At 44.9% G+C, this 24,262-nt stretch overlaps 1 protein-coding gene across 4 annotated transcripts in view; it reads left to right on the forward strand.

Moving 5' to 3' along the window:
- Nucleotides 1-24,262, forward strand: part of bicra (BRD4 interacting chromatin remodeling complex associated protein) — an 81,194-nt gene that overhangs the window by 27,320 nt on the left and 29,612 nt on the right. For 3 of the 4 annotated variants that reach the window (XM_071360254.1, XM_071360257.1, XM_071360256.1), the window contains 6 exons: nt 7,865-8,362; nt 14,275-14,677; nt 14,870-15,006; nt 17,136-17,264; nt 19,541-19,593; nt 21,856-22,004. In XM_071360254.1, coding sequence (XP_071216355.1) covers nt 7,865-8,362; nt 14,275-14,677; nt 14,870-15,006; nt 17,136-17,264; nt 19,541-19,593; nt 21,856-22,004 — 1,369 coding nt within the window. The remainder of the gene's footprint in view (nt 1-7,864; nt 8,363-14,274; nt 14,678-14,869; nt 15,007-17,135; nt 17,265-19,540; nt 19,594-21,855; nt 22,005-24,262) is intronic. The other variant, XM_071360255.1, reaches the window with a different exon arrangement.

Consider the following 24,262-nt stretch of genomic DNA (forward strand, 5'->3'; position numbering starts at 1 on the left):
ACCTGTCGCGTCTCATAATACTACACCTGTCGCGTCTCATAATACTACACCTGTCGCGTCTCATAATACTACACCTGTCGCATCTCATAATACTACACCTGTCGCGTCTCATAATACTACACCTGTCGCGTCTCATAATACTACACCTGTCGCGTCTCATAATACTACACCTGTCGCGTCTCATAATACTACACCTGTCGCGTCTCATAATACTACACCTGTCGCGTCTCATAATACTACACCTGTCGCGTCTCATAATACTACACCTGTCGCGTCTCATAATACTACACCTGTCGCGTCTCATAATACTACACCTGTCGCGTCTCATAATACTACACCTGTCGCGTCTCATAATACTACACCTGTCGCGTCTCATAATACTACACCTGTCGCGTCTCATAATACTACACCTGTCGCGTCTCATAATACTACACCTGTCGCGTCTCATAATACTACACCTGTCGCGTCTCATAATACTACACCTGTCGCGTCTCATAATACTACACCTGTCGCGTCTCAGTAATACTAGACCTGTCGCGTCTCATAATACTACACCTGTCGCGTCTCATCGAGATACTACACCTGTCGCGTCTCATAATACTACACCTGTCGCGTCTCATAATACTACACCTGTCGCGTCTCATAATACTACACCTGTCGCGTCTCATAATACTACACCTGTCGCGTCTCATAATACTACACCTGTCGCGTCTCATAATACTACACCTGTCGCGTCTCATAATACTACACCTGTCGCGTCTCATAATACTACACCTGTCGCGTCTCATAATACTACACCTGTCGCGTCTCATAATACTACACCTGTCGCGTCTCATAATACTACACCTGTCGCGTCTCATAATACTACACCTGTCGCGTCTCATAATACTACACCTGTCGCGTCTCATCGTAGAATACTACACCTGTCGCGTCTCATAATACTACACCTGTCGCGTCTCATAATACTACACCTGTCGCGTCTCATAATACTACACCTGTCGCGTCTCATAATACTACACCTGTCGCGTCTCATAATACTACACCTGTCGCGTCTCATAATACTACACCTGTCGCGTCTCATAATACTACACCTGTCGCGTCTCATAATACTACACCTGTCGCGTCTCATAATACTACACCTGTCGCGTCTCATAATACTACACCTGTCGCGTCTCATAATACTACACCTGTCGCGTCTCATAATACTACACCTGTCGCGTCTCATAATACTACACCTGTCGCGTCTCATAATACTACACCTGTCGCGTCTCATAATACTACACCTGTCGCGTCTCATAATACTACACCTGTCGCGTCTCATAATACTACACCTGTCGCGTCTCATAATACTACACCTGTCGCGTCTCATAATACTAGACCTGTCGCGTCTCATAATACTACACCTGTCGCGTCTCATAATACTACACCTGTCGCGTCTCATAATACTACACCTGTCGCGTCTCATAATACTACACCTGTCGCGTCTCATAATACTACACCTGTCGCGTCTCATAATACTACACCTGTCGCGTCTCATAATACTACACCTGTCGCGTCTCATAATACTACACCTGTCGCGTCTCATAATACTACACCTGTCGCGTCTCATAATACTACACCTGTCGCGTCTCATAATACTACACCTGTCGCGTCTCATAATACTACACCTGTCGCGTCTCATAATACTACACCTGTCGCGTCTCATAATACTACACCTGTCGCGTCTCATAATACTACACCTGTCGCGTCTCATAATACTACACCTGTCGCGTCTCATAATACTACACCTGTCGCGTCTCATAATACTACACCTGTCGCGTCTCATAATACTACACCTGTCGCGTCTCATAATACTACACCTGTCGCGTCTCATAATACTACACCTGTCGCGTCTCATAATACTAGACCTGTCGCGTCTCATAATACTACACCTGTCGCGTCTCATAATACTACACCTGTCGCGTCTCATAATACTACACCTGTCGCGTCTCATAATACTACACCTGTCGCGTCTCATAATACTACACCTGTCGCGTCTCATAATACTACACCTGTCGCGTCTCATAATACTACACCTGTCGCGTCTCATAATACTACACCTGTCGCGTCTCATAATACTACACCTGTCGCGTCTCATAATACTACACCTGTCGCGTCTCATAATACTACACCTGTCGCGTCTCATAATACTACACCTGTCGCGTCTCATAATACTACACCTGTCGCGTCTCATAATACTACACCTGTCGCGTCTCATAATACTACACCTGTCGCGTCTCATAATACTACACCTGTCGCGTCTCATAATACTACACCTGTCGCGTCTCATAATACTACACCTGTCGCGTCTCATAATACTAGACCTGTCGCGTCTCATAATACTACACCTGTCGCGTCTCATAATACTACACCTGTCGCGTCTCATAATACTACACCTGTCGCGTCTCATAATACTACACCTGTCGCGTCTCATAATACTACACCTGTCGCGTCTCATAATACTACACCTGTCGCGTCTCATAATACTAGACCTGTCGCGTCTCATAATACTACACCTGTCGCGTCTCATAATACTACACCTGTCGCGTCTCATAATACTACACCTGTCGCGTCTCATAATACTACACCTGTCGCGTCTCATAATACTACACCTGTCGCGTCTCATAATACTACACCTGTCGCGTCTCATCGTAGAATACTAGACCTGTCGCGTCTCATAATACTACACCTGTCGCGTCTCATAATACTACACCTGTCGCGTCTCATAATACTACACCTGTCGCGTCTCATAATACTACACCTGTCGCGTCTCATAATACTACACCTGTCGCGTCTCATAATACTACACCTGTCGCGTCTCATAATACTACACCTGTCGCGTCTCATAATACTACACCTGTCGCGTCTCATAATACTACACCTGTCGCGTCTCATAATACTACACCTGTCGCGTCTCATAATACTACACCTGTCGCGTCTCATAATACTACACCTGTCGCGTCTCATAATACTACACCTGTCGCGTCTCATAATACTACACCTGTCGCGTCTCATAATACTAGACCTGTCGCGTCTCATAATACTACACCTGTCGCGTCTCATAATACTACACCTGTCGCGTCTCATAATACTACACCTGTCGCGTCTCATAATACTACACCTGTCGCGTCTCATAATACTACACCTGTCGCGTCTCATAATACTACACCTGTCGCGTCTCATAATACTACACCTGTCGCGTCTCATAATACTACACCTGTCGCGTCTCATAATACTACACCTGTCGCGTCTCATAATACTACACCTGTCGCGTCTCATAATACTACACCTGTCGCGTCTCATCGTAGAATACTAGACCTGTCGCGTCTCATAATACTACACCTGTCGCGTCTCATAATACTACACCTGTCGCGTCTCATAATACTACACCTGTCGCGTCTCATAATACTACACCTGTCGCGTCTCATAATACTACACCTGTCGCGTCTCATAATACTACACCTGTCGCGTCTCATAATACTACACCTGTCGCGTCTCATAATACTACACCTGTCATATCTCATCGTAGAATACTAGACCTGTCGCATCTCATAATACTACACCTGTCGCGTCTCATAATACTACACCTGTCGCGTCTCATAATACTACACCTGTCGCGTCTCATAATACTACACCTGTCGCGTCTCATAATACTACACCTGTCGCGTCTCATAATACTACACCTGTCGCGTCTCATAATACTACACCTGTCGCGTCTCATAATACTACACCTGTCGCGTCTCATAATACTACACCTGTCGCGTCTCATAATACTACACCTGTCGCGTCTCATAATACTACACCTGTCGCGTCTCATAATACTAGACCTGTCGCGTCTCATAATACTACACCTGTCGCGTCTCATAATACTACACCTGTCGCGTCTCATAATACTACACCTGTCGCGTCTCATAATACTACACCTGTCGCGTCTCATAATACTACACCTGTCGCGTCTCATAATACTACACCTGTCGCGTCTCATAATACTACACCTGTCGCGTCTCATAATACTACACCTGTCGCGTCTCATAATACTACACCTGTCGCGTCTCATAATACTACACCTGTCGCGTCTCATAATACTACACCTGTCGCGTCTCATAATACTACACCTGTCGCGTCTCATAATACTACACCTGTCGCGTCTCATAATACTACACCTGTCGCGTCTCATAATACTACACCTGTCGCGTCTCATAATACTACACCTGTCGCGTCTCATAATACTACACCTGTCGCGTCTCATAATACTACACCTGTCGCGTCTCATAATACTACACCTGTCGCGTCTCATAATACTACACCTGTCGCGTCTCATAATACTACACCTGTCGCGTCTCATAATACTACACCTGTCGCGTCTCATCGTAGAATACTAGACCTGTCGCGTCTCATAATACTACACCTGTCGCGTCTCATAATACTACACCTGTCGCGTCTCATAATACTACACCTGTCGCGTCTCATAATACTACACCTGTCGCGTCTCATAATACTACACCTGTCGCGTCTCATAATACTACACCTGTCGCGTCTCATAATACTACACCTGTCGCGTCTCATAATACTACACCTGTCGCGTCTCATAATACTACACCTGTCGCGTCTCATAATACTACACCTGTCGCGTCTCATAATACTACACCTGTCGCGTCTCATAATACTACACCTGTCGCGTCTCATAATACTACACCTGTCGCGTCTCATAATACTACACCTGTCGCGTCTCATAATACTACACCTGTCGCGTCTCATAATACTACACCTGTCGCGTCTCATAATACTACACCTGTCGCGTCTCATAATACTACACCTGTCGCGTCTCATAATACTACACCTGTCGCGTCTCATAATACTACACCTGTCGCGTCTCATAATACTACACCTGTCGCGTCTCATAATACTACACCTGTCGCGTCTCATAATACTACACCTGTCGCGTCTCATAATACTACACCTGTCGCGTCTCATAATACTACACCTGTCGCGTCTCATAATACTACACCTGTCGCGTCTCATAATACTACACCTGTCGCGTCTCATAATACTACACCTGTCGCGTCTCATAATACTACACCTGTCGCGTCTCATAATACTACACCTGTCGCGTCTCATAATACTACACCTGTCGCGTCTCATAATACTACACCTGTCGCGTCTCATAATACTACACCTGTCGCGTCTCATAATACTACACCTGTCGCGTCTCATAATACTACACCTGTCGCGTCTCATAATACTACACCTGTCGCGTCTCATAATACTACACCTGTCGCGTCTCATAATACTACACCTGTCGCGTCTCATAATACTACACCTGTCGCGTCTCATAATACTACACCTGTCGCGTCTCATAATACTACACCTGTCGCGTCTCATAATACTACACCTGTCGCGTCTCATAATACTACACCTGTCGCGTCTCATAATACTACACCTGTCGCGTCTCATAATACTACACCTGTCGCGTCTCATAATACTACACCTGTCGCGTCTCATAATACTACACCTGTCGCGTCTCATAATACTAGACCTGTCGCGTCTCATAATACTACACCTGTCGCGTCTCATAATACTACACCTGTCGTGTCTCATAATACTAGACCTGTCGCGTCTCATAATACTACACCTGTCGCGTCTCATAATACTACACCTGTCGCGTCTCATAATACTAGACCTGTCATATCTCATCGTAGAATACTAGACCTGTCATATCTCGACCTGTCATATCTAGACCTGTCTCAGTCTCTTCTCTTTGCATGGCATGACCATCTAGTAAACTGACTTACCCCTCTCTCTCAACCATTTTCTCTCACCCCTTTTCTCTCTCTCACCTATCCACTCACTCCATCGAGTCCGTGACACATCATCCTGCTCTCTCTCCCCCCTCCTGCCCTCTCCTTCTCTCTCATCCTGCTCTCTCCCCCCTCCTGCTCTCTCTCCCCCCTCCTGCCCTCTACTCCTCTCTCATCCTGCTCTCTCTCCCCTCCTCCTGCTCTTTCTCTCCCCTCCTCCTGCTCTTTCTCTCCCCTCCTCCTGCTCTTTCTCTCCCCTCCTGCCCTCTCCTCCTCTCTCATCCTGCCCTCTCCTCCTCTCTCATCCTGCCCTCTCTCCCTCCTCCTGCTCTTTCTCCCCCCTCCTGCTCTTTCTCCCCCCTCCTGCTCTTTCTCCCCCCTCCTGCCCTCTCCCCTCCTCCTGCTCTTTCTCTCCCCTCCTGCCCTCTCCTCCTGCCATCTCCCCCTCCTCCTGCTCTTTCTCCCCCCTCCTGCTCTCCCCCCTCCTGCCCTCTACTCCTGCTCTTTTCTCCCCCCTCCTCCTGCTCTTTTCTCCTCTCTCATCCTGCCCTCTCCCTTCCTCCTGCTCTCTCTCCTCTCTCATCCTGCACTCTCCCCTCCTCCTGCTCTTTCTCCCCCCTCCTGCCCCCTCCTCCTGCCATCTCCCCCTCCTCCTGCTCTTTCTCCCCCCTCCTGCTCTTTCTCCCCTCCTCCTGCTCTTTCTCCCCCCTCCTCCTGTTCTTTTCTCCTCTCTCATCCTGCCCTCTCCCTTCCTCCTGCTCTCTCTCCTCTCTCATCCTGCCCTATCCCCTCCTCCTGCTCTTTCTCCCCCTCCTCCTGTTCTTTTCTCCTCTCTCATCCTGCCCTCTCCCTTCCTCCTGCTCTCTCTCCTCTCTCATCCTGCCCTATCCCCTCCTCCTGCTCTTTCTCCCCCCTCCTCCTGTTCTTTTCTCCTCTCTCATCCTGCCCTCTCCCTTCCTCCTGCTCTCTCTCCTCTCTCATCCTGCCCTATCCCCTCCTCCTGCTCTTTCTCCCCCCTCCTCCTGTTCTTTTCTCCTCTCTCATCCTGCCCTCTCCCTTCCTCCTGCTCTCTCTCCTCTCTCATCCTGCCCTATCCCCTCCTCCTGCTCTTTCTCCCCCCTCCTCCTGTTCTTTTCTCCTCTCTCATCCTGCCCTCTCCCTTCCTCCTGCTCTCTCTCCTCTCTCATCCTGCCCTCTCCCCTCCTCCTGCTCTTTCTCCCCCCTCCTCCTGTTCTTTTCTCCTCTCTCATCCTGCCCTCTCCCTTCCTCCTGCTCTCTCTCCTCTCTCATCCTGCCCTCTCCCCTCCTCCTGCTCTTTCTCCCTCCTCCACCCCTCTTTGCTTCAGTCTCTCTACCCCTCTCATGCAACAACTGGGTTTTGCCCCAAACCAAGATGCCCACCCCCTTCTATTCCCAGAACCCCCGCCCCGTGTCCACTGGTTCCCCTCAGCATAATAACACAAGATCATCTCTCCCCCTTTCAACTGTCTCTCGCAGGCCAGCAGAATGCTACACCTTGTGTTGTGTTTCAGGTTGGAGGACGGACTTGTTCTTTTCCATGGGCAGTAGTGAAGGAGTATAAAACCAGCCCCTAGTGTTCCTGTAGAAACTGACTGGCAGGGTTTCTGTGTGGTCCTCACAACCTGTTCTCTCTGAAAGTTGATCATGTGTGCTGTTTTCTGCCTGATGTCCTGTACCTGCCTCTCCTCCTCCTCTGCTACTCGCTGCTCTCCTGTCCTCTCTCTGCTCTCTTCTCTCCTCCTCCTCTGCTCCTCGCTGCTCTCCTCACCTACTCTGTCCTCTTTCCTCCTCTGCTCCTCGCTGCTCTCCTCTTCCTCTGCTCCTCGCTGCTCTCCTCCTCCTCTGCTCCTCGCTGCTCTCCTCACCTCCTCTGTCCTCACTCCTCTCTGCTCCTCCTTGATGATGTTATAATGCTGTTTTCACATGTTTTATTTTCTTAAAGTCTGGTATTATTTGGTACCTCTGTGTCTGACGTGTTTCCTGTCTGTTTTGACCTCTAACCCTAGATGCCCCAGGCGGCTGGACAGCAGTTGAAGCTCCAGAGCCTGTCCCCCTCCCAACCCCTGGCCTCCCACACTGCTCCCCCTCTGTCGGACAGCCCTCAGCCCTCCCCCTTCCCCCTGCAGTCCCCCCACCACCATGGCCAGTCCCGCACCCCCTCCCAGCCACAGACCCCCGTCCGCTCCTGCACCCCATCATCTCTTCCCCCAATGTTCATTATCCACAACCAGATCCCTGGCTCCCCCCAGCCTGCCCAACAACAGCAGCAGCACATCCAGTCCCGGCCCCCCTCCCAGCCTGCTCTCTACCAACCTGACGTCCCCCCTCCCACCTGTTCCCCCAAACCCCCCCAGACTCTCCAGGGCCCTCCTGCAGGGTTCACGGTGCCCGAGGTGGGGGCCCCCGGCGGTGGAGTGGTGAAGACCCAGGTCCCACTGCAGCTCCAGGCTCTGTCCATCGCTCAGCCAATCGCTCAGTCCTCTCCACAACAGAAACTACACCAGGTGTGAAGGGACGCACCCTAACACTTCTCTCACTCCTCAGATGTTTTGATTGGTTGTTAATTTTAAGTTATCACATCTTATCAAATCACAGTTTATTTGTCACATGCGTCGAATACAACAGGTGTAGACCTCACAGTTTAATGCTGAATACAACAGGTGTAGTAGACCTCACAGTGAAATGCTGAATACAACAGGTGTAGTAGACCTCACAGTGAAATGCTGAATACAACAGGTGTAGTAGACCTTACAGTGAAATGCTGAATACAACAGGTGTAGTAGACCTCACAGTGAAATGCTGAATACAACAGGTGTAGTAGACCTCACAGTGAAATGCTGAATACAACAGGTGTAGTAGACCTTACAGTGAAATGCTGAATACAACAGGTGTAGTAGACCTCACAGTGAAATGCTGAATACAACAGGTGTAGTAGACCTTACAGTGAAATGCTGAATACAACAGGTGTAGTAGACCTCACAGTGAAATGCTGAATACAACAGGTGTAGTAGACCTTACAGTGAAATGCTGAATACAACAGGTGTAGTAGACCTTACAGTGAAATGCTGAATACAACAGGTGTAGTAGACCTTACAGTGAAATGCTGAATACAACAGGTGTAGTAGACCTCACAGTGAAATGCTGAATACAACAGGTGTAGTAGACCTCACAGTGAAATGCTGAATACAACAGGTGTAGTAGACCTCACAGTGAAATGCTGAATACAACAGGTGTAGGTAGACCTCACAGTGAAATGCTGAATACAACAGGTGTAGGTAGACCTCACAGTGAAATGCTGAATACAACAGGTGTAGTAGACCTCACAGTGAAATGCTGAATACAACAGGTGTAGTAGACCTCACAGTGAAATGCTGAATACAACAGGTGTAGTAGACCTTACAGTGAAATGCTGAATACAACAGGTGTAGTAGACCTCACAGTGAAATGCTGAATACAACAGGTGTAGGTAGACCTCACAGTGAAATGCTGAATACAACAGGTGTAGTAGACCTCACAGTGAAATGCTGAATACAACAGGTGTAGTAGACCTCACAGTGAAATGCTGAATACAACAGGTGTAGTAGACCTCACAGTGAAATGCTGAATACAACAGGTGTAGTAGACCTTACAGTGAAATGCTGAATACAACAGGTGTAGTAGACCTCACAGTGAAATGCTGAATACAACAGGTGTAGTAGACCTTACAGTGAAATGCTGAATACAACAGGTGTAGTAGACCTCACAGTGAAATGCTGAATACAACAGGTGTAGTAGACCTCACAGTGAAATGCTGAATACAACAGGTGTAGTAGACCTTACAGTGAAATGCTGAATACAACAGGTGTAGTAGACCTCACAGTGAAATGCTGAATACAACAGGTGTAGTAGACCTTACAGTGAAATGCTGAATACAACAGGTGTAGTAGACCTCACAGTGAAATGCTGAATACAACAGGTGTAGTAGACCTCACAGTGAAATGCTGAATACAACAGGTGTAGGTAGACCTTACAGTGAAATGCTGAATACAACAGGTGTAGTAGACCTCACAGTGAAATGCTGAATACAACAGGTGTAGTAGACCTCACAGTGAAATGCTGAATACAACAGGTGTAGTAGACCTTACAGTGAAATGCTGAATACAACAGGTGTAGTAGACCTCACAGTGAAATGCTGAATACAACAGGTGTAGTAGACCTCACAGTGAAATGCTGAATACAACAGGTGTAGTAGACCTCACAGTGAAATGCTGAATACAACAGGTGTAGTAGACCTCACAGTGAAATGCTGAATACAACAGGTGTAGTAGACCTTACAGTGAAATGCTGAATACAACAGGTGTAGTAGACCTTACAGTGAAATGCTGAATACAACAGGTGTAGTAGACCTCACAGTGAAATGCTGAATACAACAGGTGTAGTAGACCTCACAGTGAAATGCTGAATACAACAGGTGTAGTAGACCTCACAGTGAAATGCTGAATACAACAGGTGTAGTAGACCTCAGTGAAATGCTGAATAGAACAGGTGTAGTAGACCTTACAGTGAAATGCTGAATACAACAGGTGTAGTAGACCTCACAGTGAAATGCTGAATACAACAGGTGTAGTAGACCTCAGTGAAATGCTGAATAGAACAGGTGTAGTAGACCTCACAGTGAAATGCTGAATACAACAGGTGTAGTAGACCTTACAGTGAAATGCTGAATACAACAGGTGTAGTAGACCTCACAGTGAAATGCTGAATACAACAGGTGTAGTAGACCTTACAGTGAAATGCTGAATACAACAGGTGTAGTAGACCTTACAGTGAAATGCTGAATACAACAGGTGTAGTAGACCTTACAGTGAAATGCTGAATACAACAGGTGTAGTAGACCTCACAGTGAAATGCTGAATACAACAGGTGTAGTAGACCTCAGTGAAATGCTGAATACAACAGGTGTAGTAGACCTCACAGTTTAATGCTGAATACAACAGGTGTAGTAGACCTTACAGTGAAATGCTGAATACAACAGGTGTAGTAGACCTCACAGTGAAATGCTGAATACAACAGGTGTAGTAGACCTCACAGTGAAATGCTGAATACAACAGGTGTAGTAGACCTCACAGTGAAATGCTGAATACAACAGGTGTAGTAGACCTCACAGTGAAATGCTGAATACAACAGGTGTAGTAGACCTCAGTGAAATGCTGAATACAACAGGTGTAGTAGACCTCACAGTTTAATGCTGAATACAACAGGTGTAGTAGACCTTACAGTGAAATGCTGAATACAACAGGTGTAGTAGACCTCACAGTGAAATGCTGAATACAACAGGTGTAGTAGACCTCACAGTTTAATGCTGAATACAACAGGTGTAGTAGACCTCACAGTGAAATGCTGAATACAACAGGTGTAGTAGACCTCACAGTTTAATGCTGAATACAACAGGTGTAGTAGACCTTACAGTGAAATGCTGAATACAACAGGTGTAGTAGACCTTACAGTGAAATGCTGAATACAACAGGTGTAGTAGACCTCACAGTTTAATGCTGAATACAACAGGTGTAGTAGACCTTACAGTGAAATGCTGAATACAACAGGTGTAGTAGACCTTACAGTGAAATGCTGAATACAACAGGTGTAGTAGACCTTACAGTGAAATGCTGAATACAACAGGTGTAGTAGACCTTACAGTGAAATGCTGAATACAACAGGTGTAGTAGACCTTACAGTGAAATGCTGAATACAACAGGTGTAGTAGACCTCACAGTTTAATGCTGAATACAACAGGTGTAGTAGACCTTACAGTGAAATGCTGAATACAACAGGTGTAGTAGACCTTACAGTGAAATGCTGAATACAACAGGTGTAGTAGACCTTACAGTGAAATGCTGAATACAACAGGTGTAGTAGACCTCACAGTGAAATGCTGAATACAACAGGTGTAGTAGACCTTACAGTGAAATGCTGAATACAACAGGTGTAGTAGACCTTACAGTGAAATGCTGAATACAACAGGTGTAGTAGACCTCACAGTGAAATGCTGAATACAACAGGTGTAGTAGACCTCACAGTGAAATGCTGAATACAACAGGTGTAGTAGACCTCACAGTGAAATGCTGAATACAACAGGTGTAGTAGACCTCACAGTGAAATGCTGAATACAACAGGTGTAGTAGACCTCACAGTGAAATGCTGAATACAACAGGTGTAGTAGACCTCACAGTGAAATGCTGAATACAACAGGTGTAGTAGACCTCACAGTGAAATGCTGAATACAACAGGTGTAGTAGACCTCAGTGAAATGCTAAATACAACAGGTGTAGTAGACCTTACAGTGAAATGCTGAATACAACAGGTGTAGTAGACCTTACAGTGAAATGCTGAATACAACAGGTGTAGTAGACCTCACAGTGAAATGCTGAATACAACAGGTGTAGTAGACCTCACAGTGAAATGCTGAATACAACAGGTGTAGTAGACCTTACAGTGAAATGCTGAATACAACAGGTGTAGTAGACCTTACAGTGAAATGCTGAATACAACAGGTGTTGTAGACCTTACAGTGAAATGCTGAATACAACAGGTGTAGTAGACCTTACAGTGAAATGCTGAATACAACAGGTGTTGTAGACCTCACAGTGAAATGCTGAATACAACAGGTGTTGTAGACCTCACAGTGAAATGCTGAATACAACAGGTGTAGTAGACCTCACAGTGAAATGCTGAATACAACAGGTGTAGTAGACCTTACAGTGAAATGCTGAATACAACAGGTGTAGTAGACCTCACAGTGAAATGTCTATACAACAGGTGTTGTAGACCTCACAGTGAAATGCTGAATACAACAGGTGTAGTAGACCTCACAGTGAAATGCTGAATACAACAGGTGTAGTAGACCTCACAGTGAAATGCTGAATACAACAGGTGTAGTAGACCTCACAGTGAAATGCTGAATACAACAGGTGTAGTAGACCTCACAGTTTAATGCTGAATACAACAGGTGTAGTAGACCTCACAGTGAAATGCTGAATACAACAGGTGTAGTAGACCTCACAGTGAAATGCTGAATACAACAGGTGTAGTAGACCTCACAGTGAAATGCTGAATACAACAGGTGTAGTAGACCTCACAGTCAAATGCTGAATACAACAGGTGTAGTAGACCTTACAGTGAAATGCTGAATACAACAGGTGTAGTACACCTCACAGTGAAATGCTGAATACAACAGGTGTAGTAGACCTCACAGTGAAATGCTGAATACAACAGGTGTAGTAGACCTTACAGTGAAATGCTGAATACAACAGGTGTAGTACACCTCACAGTGAAATGCTGAATACAACAGGTGTAGTAGACCTCACAGTGAAATGCTGAATACAACAGGTGTAGTAGACCTTACAGTGAAATGCTGAATACAACAGGTGTAGTACACCTCACAGTGAAATGCTGAATACAACAGGTGTAGTAGACCTTACAGTGAAATACTTACTTATGAGCCCCTAACCAACAATGCAGTTTCAAAAAAATACAGATAAGAATAAGAAATAAAAGTAACAAGTAATTAAAGAGCAGCAGTAAAATAACAATATATACAGGGGGGTGCCGGTACAGAGTCAATGTGCGGGGGCACCGGTTAGTTGAGGTAATATGTACATGTAGGTAGAGTTATTGAAGTGACTATGCATAGATGACAACAACAGAGAGTAGCAGCGGTGTAAAAGAGGGGGGGAAATGCAAATAGTCTGGGTAGCCGTTTGACTAGATGTTCAGGAGTTGAATGGTTTTGGGGTAGACCTAGACTTTTTCTACTGTATTATTGACTGTATGTTTGTTTATGTGTAACTCTGTGTTGTTGTTTTGTGTCGCACTGCTTTGCTTTATAATGGCCAGGTGGCAGTTGTAAATGAGAACTTGTTCTCAACTAGTCTACCTGGTTACATAAAGGTGAAATAAATAATTTGCGCTCCGGTACCGCTTGTCGTGCGGTAGCAGAGAGAACAGTCTATGACTAGGGTGGCTGGAGTCTTTGATAATATTTAGGGCCTTCCTCTGACACCGCCTGGTATAGAGGTCCTGAATGGCAGGAAGCTTGGCCCCAGTGATGTACTGGGCCGTACGCACTACCATCTGTAGTGCTTTGCGGTCGGAGGCCGAGCAGTTACCATACCAGGCGGTGATGCAACCAGTCGGGATGCTCTCGATGGTGCAGCTGTATAACTTTTTTGAGGATCTGAGGACCCATGCCAAATTTTTTCAGTCTCCTGAGGGGGAATAGGTTTTGTCGTGCCCTCTTCACGACTGTCTTCTACTTGCATGTTTATTTGCCTGACGTGAGAGAGTGGTCTTAGTCCAGCAAAACCAGCTTTTCAATCAAACGTTACTATCAAAGTATTTCTACTCATTTCTGTTCTATCTGTCCATTATTCACTCGCAGGTCCAACAGAACATTTTACTACAGGCCAAACAACAACAACAGCAGCACAGCCAACCCCAAACTCCGCCCCAACAACAGGCCCAGTTCAGCTCACAGCAGGATGTGCCTGCTCTGCTCATCCCCCAACAGGCCCAGTTCAGCTCACAGCAGGATGTGCCTGCTCTGCTCATCCCCCAACAGGCCCAGTTCAGCTCACAGCAGGATGTGCCTGCTCTGCTCATCCCCCAACAGGCCCAGTTCGGCTCACAGCAGGATGTGCCTGCTCTGCTCATCCCCCAACAGGCCCAGTTCAGCTCACAGCAGGATGTGCCTGCTCTGCTCATCCCCCAACAGGCCCAGTTCAGCTCACAGCAGGCGTCTGTGCTGGTCAAGACTCCTGCAACAGGTCAGAGAGAAACAACAGGTGCCAAAAACAACCCTGATGAAGACCAAAAGCCGAAACGCTTTGCTTCTACTTTTAGCAATAAAGAAGCTTTTAGAAAAACATTTTAATTCCAATTTTTTTTAAATTCCATTGTCCTCCAAGTGTTGCTGAATCTCTTCATAAAAACCACAATCTACAGCGAAATGTTTGACTCCTCTTTCTCTCTTGCAGCATCCAATGACGTGCAGGTGTTCTCAGGAGTGCAGGGTCAAGGTGGAGTTGAGGTGAACCAAGGGGGCGTGGCTCCAGCTAGTTTTAACCAGTCAGGACACCAGCCTGGTCAACAGTGCCTACACCAGTCTGTGCAGGTGGGTAGTACCTACTGACGATCCGTGCTCCTTTCAACCATTTTGATAGAAGTAGTGACTCCTTTTGTAAATAAAATGAAAGCTTTTATTGTCCATCCAATTTACATAAATAAGAATTTGTTCTTAAACCTCTCAGACAGACAGACAGACAGACAGACAGACAGACAGACAGACAGACAGACAGACAGACAGACAGACAGACAGTTAGCCTCTACTTCATCACCCTCCCGGATCCGGGATCAGCCTCATCAAAAAAGCTGACTAGCATAGCCTAGCCTAGCCTAACGGGACAGGGATATCATATAATATAATTTTCATGAAATCACAAGTCCAATACAGCAAATGAAAGATAAACATCTTGTGAATCCAGCCATCGTTTCCGATTTTTAAAATGTTTTACAGCGAAAACACAATATGTATTTCTATTAGCTAACCACAATAGCCAAACACACAACCGCATATTTTCACCATGTTTCCACCGCATAGGTAGCTTTCACAAAACCGACAAAATAGAGATAAAATTAGTCACTAACCAAGAAACAACTTCATCAGATGACAGTCTTATAACATGTTATACAATACATTTATGTTTTGTTCGAAAATGTGCATATTTGAGGTATAAATCATAGTTTTACATTGCAGCCACCATCAAAAATATCACCAAAGCAGCCAGAATAACTACAGAGAGCAACGTGAAATACATAAATACTCATCATAAAACATTTATGAAAAATACATGGTGTACAGCAAATGAAAGATAAACATCTTGTGAATCCAGCCAATATTTCCGAATTTTTTTTAAAGTGTTTTACAGCTAAAACACAATATAGAATTATATTAGCTTACCACAATAGCCAAACACACAAATGCATTTATTCACCGCAAAGGTAGCTTTCGCAAAAACCAGCAATATATATAAAATTAATCACTAACCTTTGGACAACTTCATCAGATGACAGTCTTATAACATCATGTTATACAATACATTTATGTTTTGTTCGAAAATGTGCATATTTAGAGCTGCAAATCGTGGTTATACATTGTGAATACGTAGCAACATTTCCCCAGAATGTCCGGAGATATTTTGGACACTCACCTAATCTGACCAAAGAACTCATCAAAAATTTTACATAAAAATACTTGTTGTATGGCAAATGAAAGATACACTGGTTCTTAATGCAACCGCTGTGTTAGATTTAAAAAAATAACTTTACCATAACGTACAGCTTGGGTTATTGTGAGACAGCGCTCACCAACACGGCAGAGAATAGGTATCAACATATTACACAGAAATACGAAATAACATCATAAATGTTTTCTTACTTTTGCTGAGCTTCCATCAGAATGTTGTACAAGGAGTCCTTGGTCCAGAATAAATCGTTGTTTGGTTTTAGAATGTCCATTTCTTCTGTCGAATTCGCGCCACAATGCTAGCCAAGGTTCCTAACATTCCCATCCTCTCTAGGCGAAAAACTCTCTAACGGAAAACTCCAAAAGTCCCAATAAACGTTGAATAAACTGATAACTCGGTTGAAAAAAACTACTTTATGATGTTATTATCATATGTATCAAATAAAATCAGAGCCGGAGATATTCGCCGTGTATACCGAACGCTTTTCAGAAGACAATGTCGAGGTCCCTCGCGCGCCGTCGAAGACAAAGAAAATTCCTGACCTGCCACTCCAAAAGCTCTTGTTCGGCCTCAGATCAAGCTAGACACCCCATTCCACCTTCCACTGCCTGTTGACATCTAGTGGAAGGCGTATGAAGTGCATACATATCGATAAATAAAAGCCAGTTGAATAGGCAGGCCCTGAAACAACAGAGCCTCGTTTTCAGATTTTTCACTTCCTGTATGGAAGTTTGCTGCAAAATGAGTTCTGTTTTACTCACAGATATAATTCAAACCGTTTTAGAAACTTCAGTGTTTTCTATCCAATAGTAATAATAATATGCATATTGTATGATCTAGAACAGAGTACGAGGGCGTTTAAATTGGGCACGATTTTTTCCAAAGTGAAAACAGCGCCCCCCTATTGACAAGAAGTTAACTGACATACCTGGATTAAAAGTTAAATCGGATAAATATGTAATAAAACATGATTATTTTGTTTCTACTGCTCTTCCAGTCAAAGCCTGAAGGCCTGATTGGCCAGATGGGAGGGAGGAGCCTGGGGATGATCCAGGTGATTGGGTCAGGTCTGGGTCAGATGATGTCAACACAGCAGACCCCTGGTCTGGTCTCGCTACAAACACAGGTGAGGAGACCCTCAACCAATCCTACTGGGTTCCATTTGTTACTGTATGTGTGTGGTTCTTAATTCTGGTCCTGGCGACCCAAAGGGCTGTACATGGTTGTTCTTGCCTTTGCAGTACCGCGTCTGATTAACATGATCAATGGCTTGGTGGTGAGTTGATTAGTGGTATACGGAGTGTACTGCGAGGGCGAAAACAACAGAGAACAGCCCTTTGGGTTTCCGGGACCAGGATTAACAACCACTGTTGTATGTGATGCTATTTGTCACATTCGCCAAATACCTTACAGTGAAATGCTCACTTAAAGCCCTTAATCAACAATGCAGTTTTAAGAAAATAAAAAAGTGTTAAAAGTAATTACTAAACCTGAAATAATAATAAAAATTTAAAAAAAGTTTAAATAATAAAAAAATAGAAAAATAACAAATAATTAAAGAGCAACAATAAAATAACAATAGTGAGGCTATATACAGGGGTACTGGTACAGAGTCAATGTGGAGGCTATATACAGGGGGTACCGGTACAGAGTCAATGTGGAGGCTATATACAGGGGGTACCGGTACAGAGTCAATGTGGAGGCTATATACAGGGGGTACCAGTACAGAGTCAATGTGGAGGCTATATACAGGGGGTACTGGTACAGAGTCAATGTGCGGGGGCACCGGTTAGTAATGAGGTTATATGTGTTGGCCTTCATTGTAAATAAGAATTTGTTCTTGACTGACTTGCCTAGTTAAATAAAGGTTAAATAAAAAAAAATATATGTACATGTAGGTAGAGGTAAAGGGACTATGCATAGATAATAAACAGAGTAGCAGCAGCGTAAAAAGGCGGGTGGGGGGGGGACAATGCAAATAGTCCGGGTAGCCATTTGATTAGTTGTTCAGGAGTCTTATGGCTTGGGGGTAGAAGCTGTTCAGGAGTCTTATGGACCTAGACTTGCACTCCAATACCGCTTGCCGTGCAGTAACAGAGAGAACAGTATGACTAGGGTGGCTGGAGTCTTTGGCAATTTTTTGGGCCTTCTGTGTTGACACGTTGCCTGTTTGGTGGTTCGTCAGAAACGGCAGCTCTACCCTTTAGCTCAGTGCGGATGTTGCCTGTAATCCATGGCTTCTGGTTGGGGTATGTACGTACGATCACTGTTGGGACGTGATCTTGAATGCACTTATTGATGAAGCCAGTGACTGATGTGGTGTAGTCTATGCCATTGGAAAAATCCCGGAACATATTCCAGTCTGTACTAACAAAACAGTCCTGTAGCTTAGCATCTGTGTCATCTGACCACTTCCTTATTGAGTGTGTCACTGGTACTTCCTGCTTTAGTTTTTTCTCGTAAGCAGGAATCAGGAGGATAGAATTGTGGTCAGATTTACCAAATGGAGGGCGAGGGAGAGCTTTGTTACGCGTCTCTTGGTAAATTGTGTTATCTACAGCTTATCATGAGATACTCTACCTCAGGCGAGAAAAACCTAGAGACTTCCTTAATATTAGATTTTGTGCACCAGCTGTTATTGACAAATAGACACAGACCACTACCCCCTTATCTTACCGAAGGCAGCTGTTCTGTCTTGCCGATTCACCGAAAACCCAGCCAGCTGTATGTTATAAATGTCGTCGTTCAGCCACGACTCGGTGAAACATAAGATATTACAGCTTTTAAATGTCCCGTTGGTCGGATAGTCTTGATCGGAGCTCATCCGTTAACAATAGCACAATTGGTTAGGAGACCGTAAAACATCAGCCAACTACTCCGGTACCATTCTATGTTAATCTGACCATATAGATGGGTCTGTGTTCTAATGGGGTGATGTCATGGATGGGTCTGTGTTCTAATGGGGTGATGTCATGGATGGGTCTGTGTTCTAATGGGGTGATGTCATGGATGGGTCTGTGTTCTAATGGGGTGATGTCATGGATGGGTCTGTGTTCTAATGGGGTGATGTCATGGATGGGTCTGTGTTCTAATGGGGTGATGTCATGGATGGGTCTGTGTTCTAATGGGGTGATGTCATGGATGGGTCTGTGTTCTAATGGGGTGATGTCATGGATGGGTCTGTGTTCTAATGGGGTGATGGTCATGGATGCTGTGATGTCATGGATGGTGTGATGGGGTGATGTCATGGATGGGGTGATGTCATGGATGGGGTGATGTCATGGATGGGGTGATGGGTTGATGTCATGGATGGGGTGATGTCATGGATGGGGTAATGTCATGGATGGGGTGATGTCATAGATGCTGTGATGTCATGGATGCTGTGTCTTGTTCACCTGACAGACTGCTACTATGAAGATGCCTTTCAGTATTGCTGAACCCAGCAAGGAAGCCAGGTATGCTATTACATCATTCTCTATCGTGGCCCTGTATCGTGGCCCTGTATCGTGGCTCTGTATCGTGTGCCTGTATCGTGGTCCTGTATCGTGGTCCTGTATCGTGGTCCTGTATCGTGGTCCTGTATCGTGTGGTCCTGTATCGTGTGGTCCTGTATCGTGGCCCTGTATCGTGGTCCTGTATCGTGGTCCTGTATCGTGTGGTCCTGTATCGTGGTCCTGTATCGTGGCCCTGTGAAATATCCACATTGTGTGAAACAATCAAGTTTTATTTCTCTCTGTTTGTATGGATTATAAAAAACTGTTGTCACATCCACCGGATAGAGTTAGTAGTATGATAGGTGTTGTTTTACAGGGTCAGCCGTAGTAGTATGATAGGTGTTGTTTTACAGGGTCAGTCATAGTAGTATGATAGGTGTTGTTTTACAGGGTCAGTCATAGTAGTATGATAGGTGTTGTTATACAGGGTCAGCCATAGTAGTATGATAGGTGTTGTTTTACAGGGTCAGTCATAGTAGTATGATAGGTGTTGTTTTACAGGGTCAGTCATAGTAGTATGATAGGTGTTGTTTTACAGGGTCAGTCATAGTAGTATGATAGGTGTTGTTTTACAGGGTCAGTCATAGTAGTATGATAGGTGTTGTTTTACAGGGCCAGTCATAGTAGTATGATAGGTGTTGTTTTACAGGGTCATTCATAGTAGTATGATAGGTGTTGTTTTACAGTGTCAGTCATAGTAGTATGATAGGTGTTGTTTTACAGGGTCAGTCATAGTAGTATGATAGGTGTTGTTTTACAGGGTCAGTCATAGTAGTATGATAGGTGTTGTTTTACAGGGTCAGTCATAGTAGTATGATAGGTGCAGTGTAATGTGTTGTTTTACAGGGTCAGTCATAGTAGTATGATAGGTGTTGTTTTACAGGGTCAGCCATAGTAGTATGATAGGTGTTGTTTTACAGGGTCAGTCATAGTAGTATGATAGGTGTTGTTTTACAGGGTCAGTCATAGTAGTATGATAGGTGTTGTTTTACAGGGTCAGTCATAGTAGTATGATAGGTGTTGTTTTACAGGGTCAGTCATAGTAGTATGATAGGTGTTGTTTTACAGGGTCAGCCATAGTAGTATGATAGGTGTTGTTTTACAGGGTCAGTCATAGTAGTATGATAGGTGTTGTTTTACAGGGTCAGTCATAGTAGTATGATAGGTGTTGTTTTACAGGGTCAGTCATAGTAGTATGATAGGTGCAGTTTAATGTGTTGTTTTACAGGGCCAGTCATAGTAGTATGATAGGTGTTGTTTTACAGGGTCAGCCATAGTAGTATGATAGGTGTTGTTTTACAGGGTCAGTCATAGTAGTATGATAGGTGTTGTTTTACAGGGTCAGTCATAGTAGTATGATAGGTGTTGTTTTACAGGGTCAGTCATAGTAGTATGATAGGTGTTGTTTTACAGGGTCAGTCATAGTAGTATGATAGGTGTTGTTTTACAGGGTCAGTCATAGTAGTATGATAGGTGTTGTTTTACAGGGTCAGTCATAGTTTTATGATAGGTGTTGTTTTACAGGGTCAGTCATAGTAGTATGATAGGTGTTGTTTTACAGGGTCAGTCATAGTAGTATGATAGGTGTTGTTTTACAGGGTCAGTCATAGTAGTATGATAGGTGCAGTGTAATGTGTTGTTTTACAGGGCCAGTCATAGTAGTATGATAGGTGTTGTTTTACAGGGTCAGCCATAGTAGTATGATAGGTGTTGTTTTACAGGGTCAGTCATAGTAGTATGATAGGTGTTGTTTTACAGGGTCAGTCATAGTAGTATGATAGGTGTTGTTTTACAGGGTCAGTCATAGTAGTATGATAGGTGGTGTTTTACAGGGTCAGCCATAGTAGTATGATAGGTGGTGTTTTACAGGGTCAGTCATAGTAGTATGATAGGTGTTGTTTTACAGGGTCAGCCATAGTAGTATGATAGGTGTTGTTTTACAGGGTCAGTCATAGTAGTATGATAGGTGTTGTTTTACAGGGTCAGCCGTAGTAGTATGATAGGTGTTGTTGTACAGGGTCAGTCATAGTAGTATGATAGGTGTTGTTTTACAGGGTCAGTCATAGTAGTATGATAGGTGTTGTTTTACAGGGTCAGTCATAGTAGTACAGCAAAGTAGGGTGCCTTGCCCTTATGTTTACTTGCATGCGTGTTGTCATAACACTTGTTAAAAGTATGCCAATCCAGTCTTGTGACCTATGTTCTCTGACTGTGTGTGTGTAGGATGTTGGAGCAGCTGAGGAAACAGCAGGGCTCAGTCCTCCACCCAGACTACAGTTCTTCCTTCCAGTGTTTTGAAGACACCCTGACCCGCCTGGTGCCTTACCACCTCTACCAGGGCACTGCCACCGCACCACACGACTACCACAGAGGTACACACACCCTGACCCGCCTGGTGCCTTACCACCTCTACCAGGGCACTGCCACCGCACCACATGACTACCACAGAGGTACACACACCCTGACCCGCCTGGTGCCTTACCACCTCTACCAGGGCACTGCCACCGCACCACATGACTACCACAGAGGTACACACACCCTGACCCGCCTGGTGCCTTACCACCTCTACCAGGGCACTGCCACCGCACCACATGACTACCACAGAGGTACACACACCCTGACCCGCCTGGTGCCTTACCACCTCTACCAGGGCACTGCCACCGCACCACATGACTACCACAGAGGTACACACACCCTGACCCGCCTGGTGCCTTACCACCTCTACCAGGGCACTGCCACCGCACCACATGACTACCACAGAGGTACACACACCCTGACCCGCCTGGTGCCTTACCACCTCTACCAGGGCACTGCCACCGCACCACATGACTACCACAGAGGTACACACACCCTGACCCGCCTGGTGCCTTACCACCTCTACCAGGGCACTGCCACCGCACCACATGACTACCACAGAGGTACACACACCCTGACCCGCCTGGTGCCTTACCACCTCTACCAGGGCACTGCCACAGCACCACACGACTACCACAGAGGTACACACACACCCTGACCCGCCTGGTGCCTTACCACCTCTACCAGGGCACCACCACACGACTACCACAGAGGTACACACACACTTGTTTTTCTATCCTCGTGGGGACCTAAAATGTATTTCCATTCAAAATCCAATTTTTCCCTAATGCCTAAACCTAACCCCTAAACCTAACCCCTAAACCTAACCCCTAAACCTAACCCCTAAACCTAACCCTGAACATAACCCCTAAACCTAACCCCTAAACCTAACCCCTAAACCTAACCCTGAACATAACCCCTAAACCTAACCCTGAACATAACCCCTAAACCTAACCCCTAAACCTAACCCCTAAACCTAACCCTGAACCTGAACATAACCCCTAAACATAACCCCTCAGGTGAAACGTTTAGAAATTACAGCACTTTCTGTCCATAGTCCCTCCATTTTAGGGGACCAAAAGTATTGGGACAAATTCACTTATGTGTATTAAAGTAGTTAAAAGTTTAGTATTTGGTCCCATATTCATAGCACACAATGACTACTGAAAAATTATGAGTGAGGAAGTTAGATGCACAAATATCATAGCCCCCAAAAATGCTAACCTCCCCTGTTATTGTAATGGTGAGAGGTTAGCATGTCTTGGGGGTATGATATAAAATGCTAACCTCCCCTGTTATTGTAATGGTGAGAGGTTAGCATGTCTTGGGGGTATGATATAAAATGCTAACCTCCCCTGTCATTGTAATGGTGAGAGGTTAGCATGTCTTGGAGGTATGATATAAAATGCTAACCTCCCCTGTTATTGTAATGGTGAGAGGTTAGCATGTCTTGGGGGTATGATATAAAATGCTAACCTCCCCTGTTATTGTAATGGTGAGAGGTTAGCATGTCTTGGAGGTATGATATAAAATGCTAACCTCCCCTGTCATTGTAATGGTGAGAGGTTAGCATGTCTTGAGGGTATGATATAAAATGCTAACCTCCCCTGTTATTGTAATGGTGAGAGGTTAGCATGTCTTGGGGGTATGATATAAAATGCTAACCTCCCCTGTTATTGTAATGGTGAGAGGTTAGCATGTCTTGGGGGTATGATATAAAATGCTAACCTCCCCGGTTATTGTAATGGTGAGAGGTTAGCATGTCTTGGAGGTATGATATAAAATGCTAACCTCCCCTGTTATTGTAATGGTGAGAGGTTAGCATGTCTTGGAGGTATGATATAAAATGCTAACCTCCCCTGTCATTGTAATGGTGAGAGGTTAGCATGTCTTGGGGGTATGATATAAAATGCTAACCTCCCCTGTTATTGTAATGGTGAGAGGTTAGCATGTCTTGGGGGTATGATATAAAATGCTAACCTCCCCTGTTATTGTAATGGTGAGAGGTTAGCATGTATGATATTTGTGCATCTGTAACTTTCTCATTCATCATTATTCACGATTCATTCAAGATGATCCGTAACCATGGTAGCATCCACATTAATGTAGAAGTGTTTACAAACTTATTCTATTCTGATTTACAATAAAAGTGACTCCAAAATGACACAATACATTATTTACCATTCATTTCTATTGGGCACAAAATAATCTGAAACAACCAAAACAAACAGCAAATGCATCCAACAAGTTTGTAGAATCACAAGCTGGATGTTGT

The sequence above is a fragment of the Salvelinus alpinus genome, chromosome 22 (genome assembly GCF_045679555.1).
Source record: "Salvelinus alpinus chromosome 22, SLU_Salpinus.1, whole genome shotgun sequence".
In the NCBI taxonomy this organism is placed as follows: domain Eukaryota; kingdom Metazoa; phylum Chordata; class Actinopteri; order Salmoniformes; family Salmonidae; genus Salvelinus; species Salvelinus alpinus.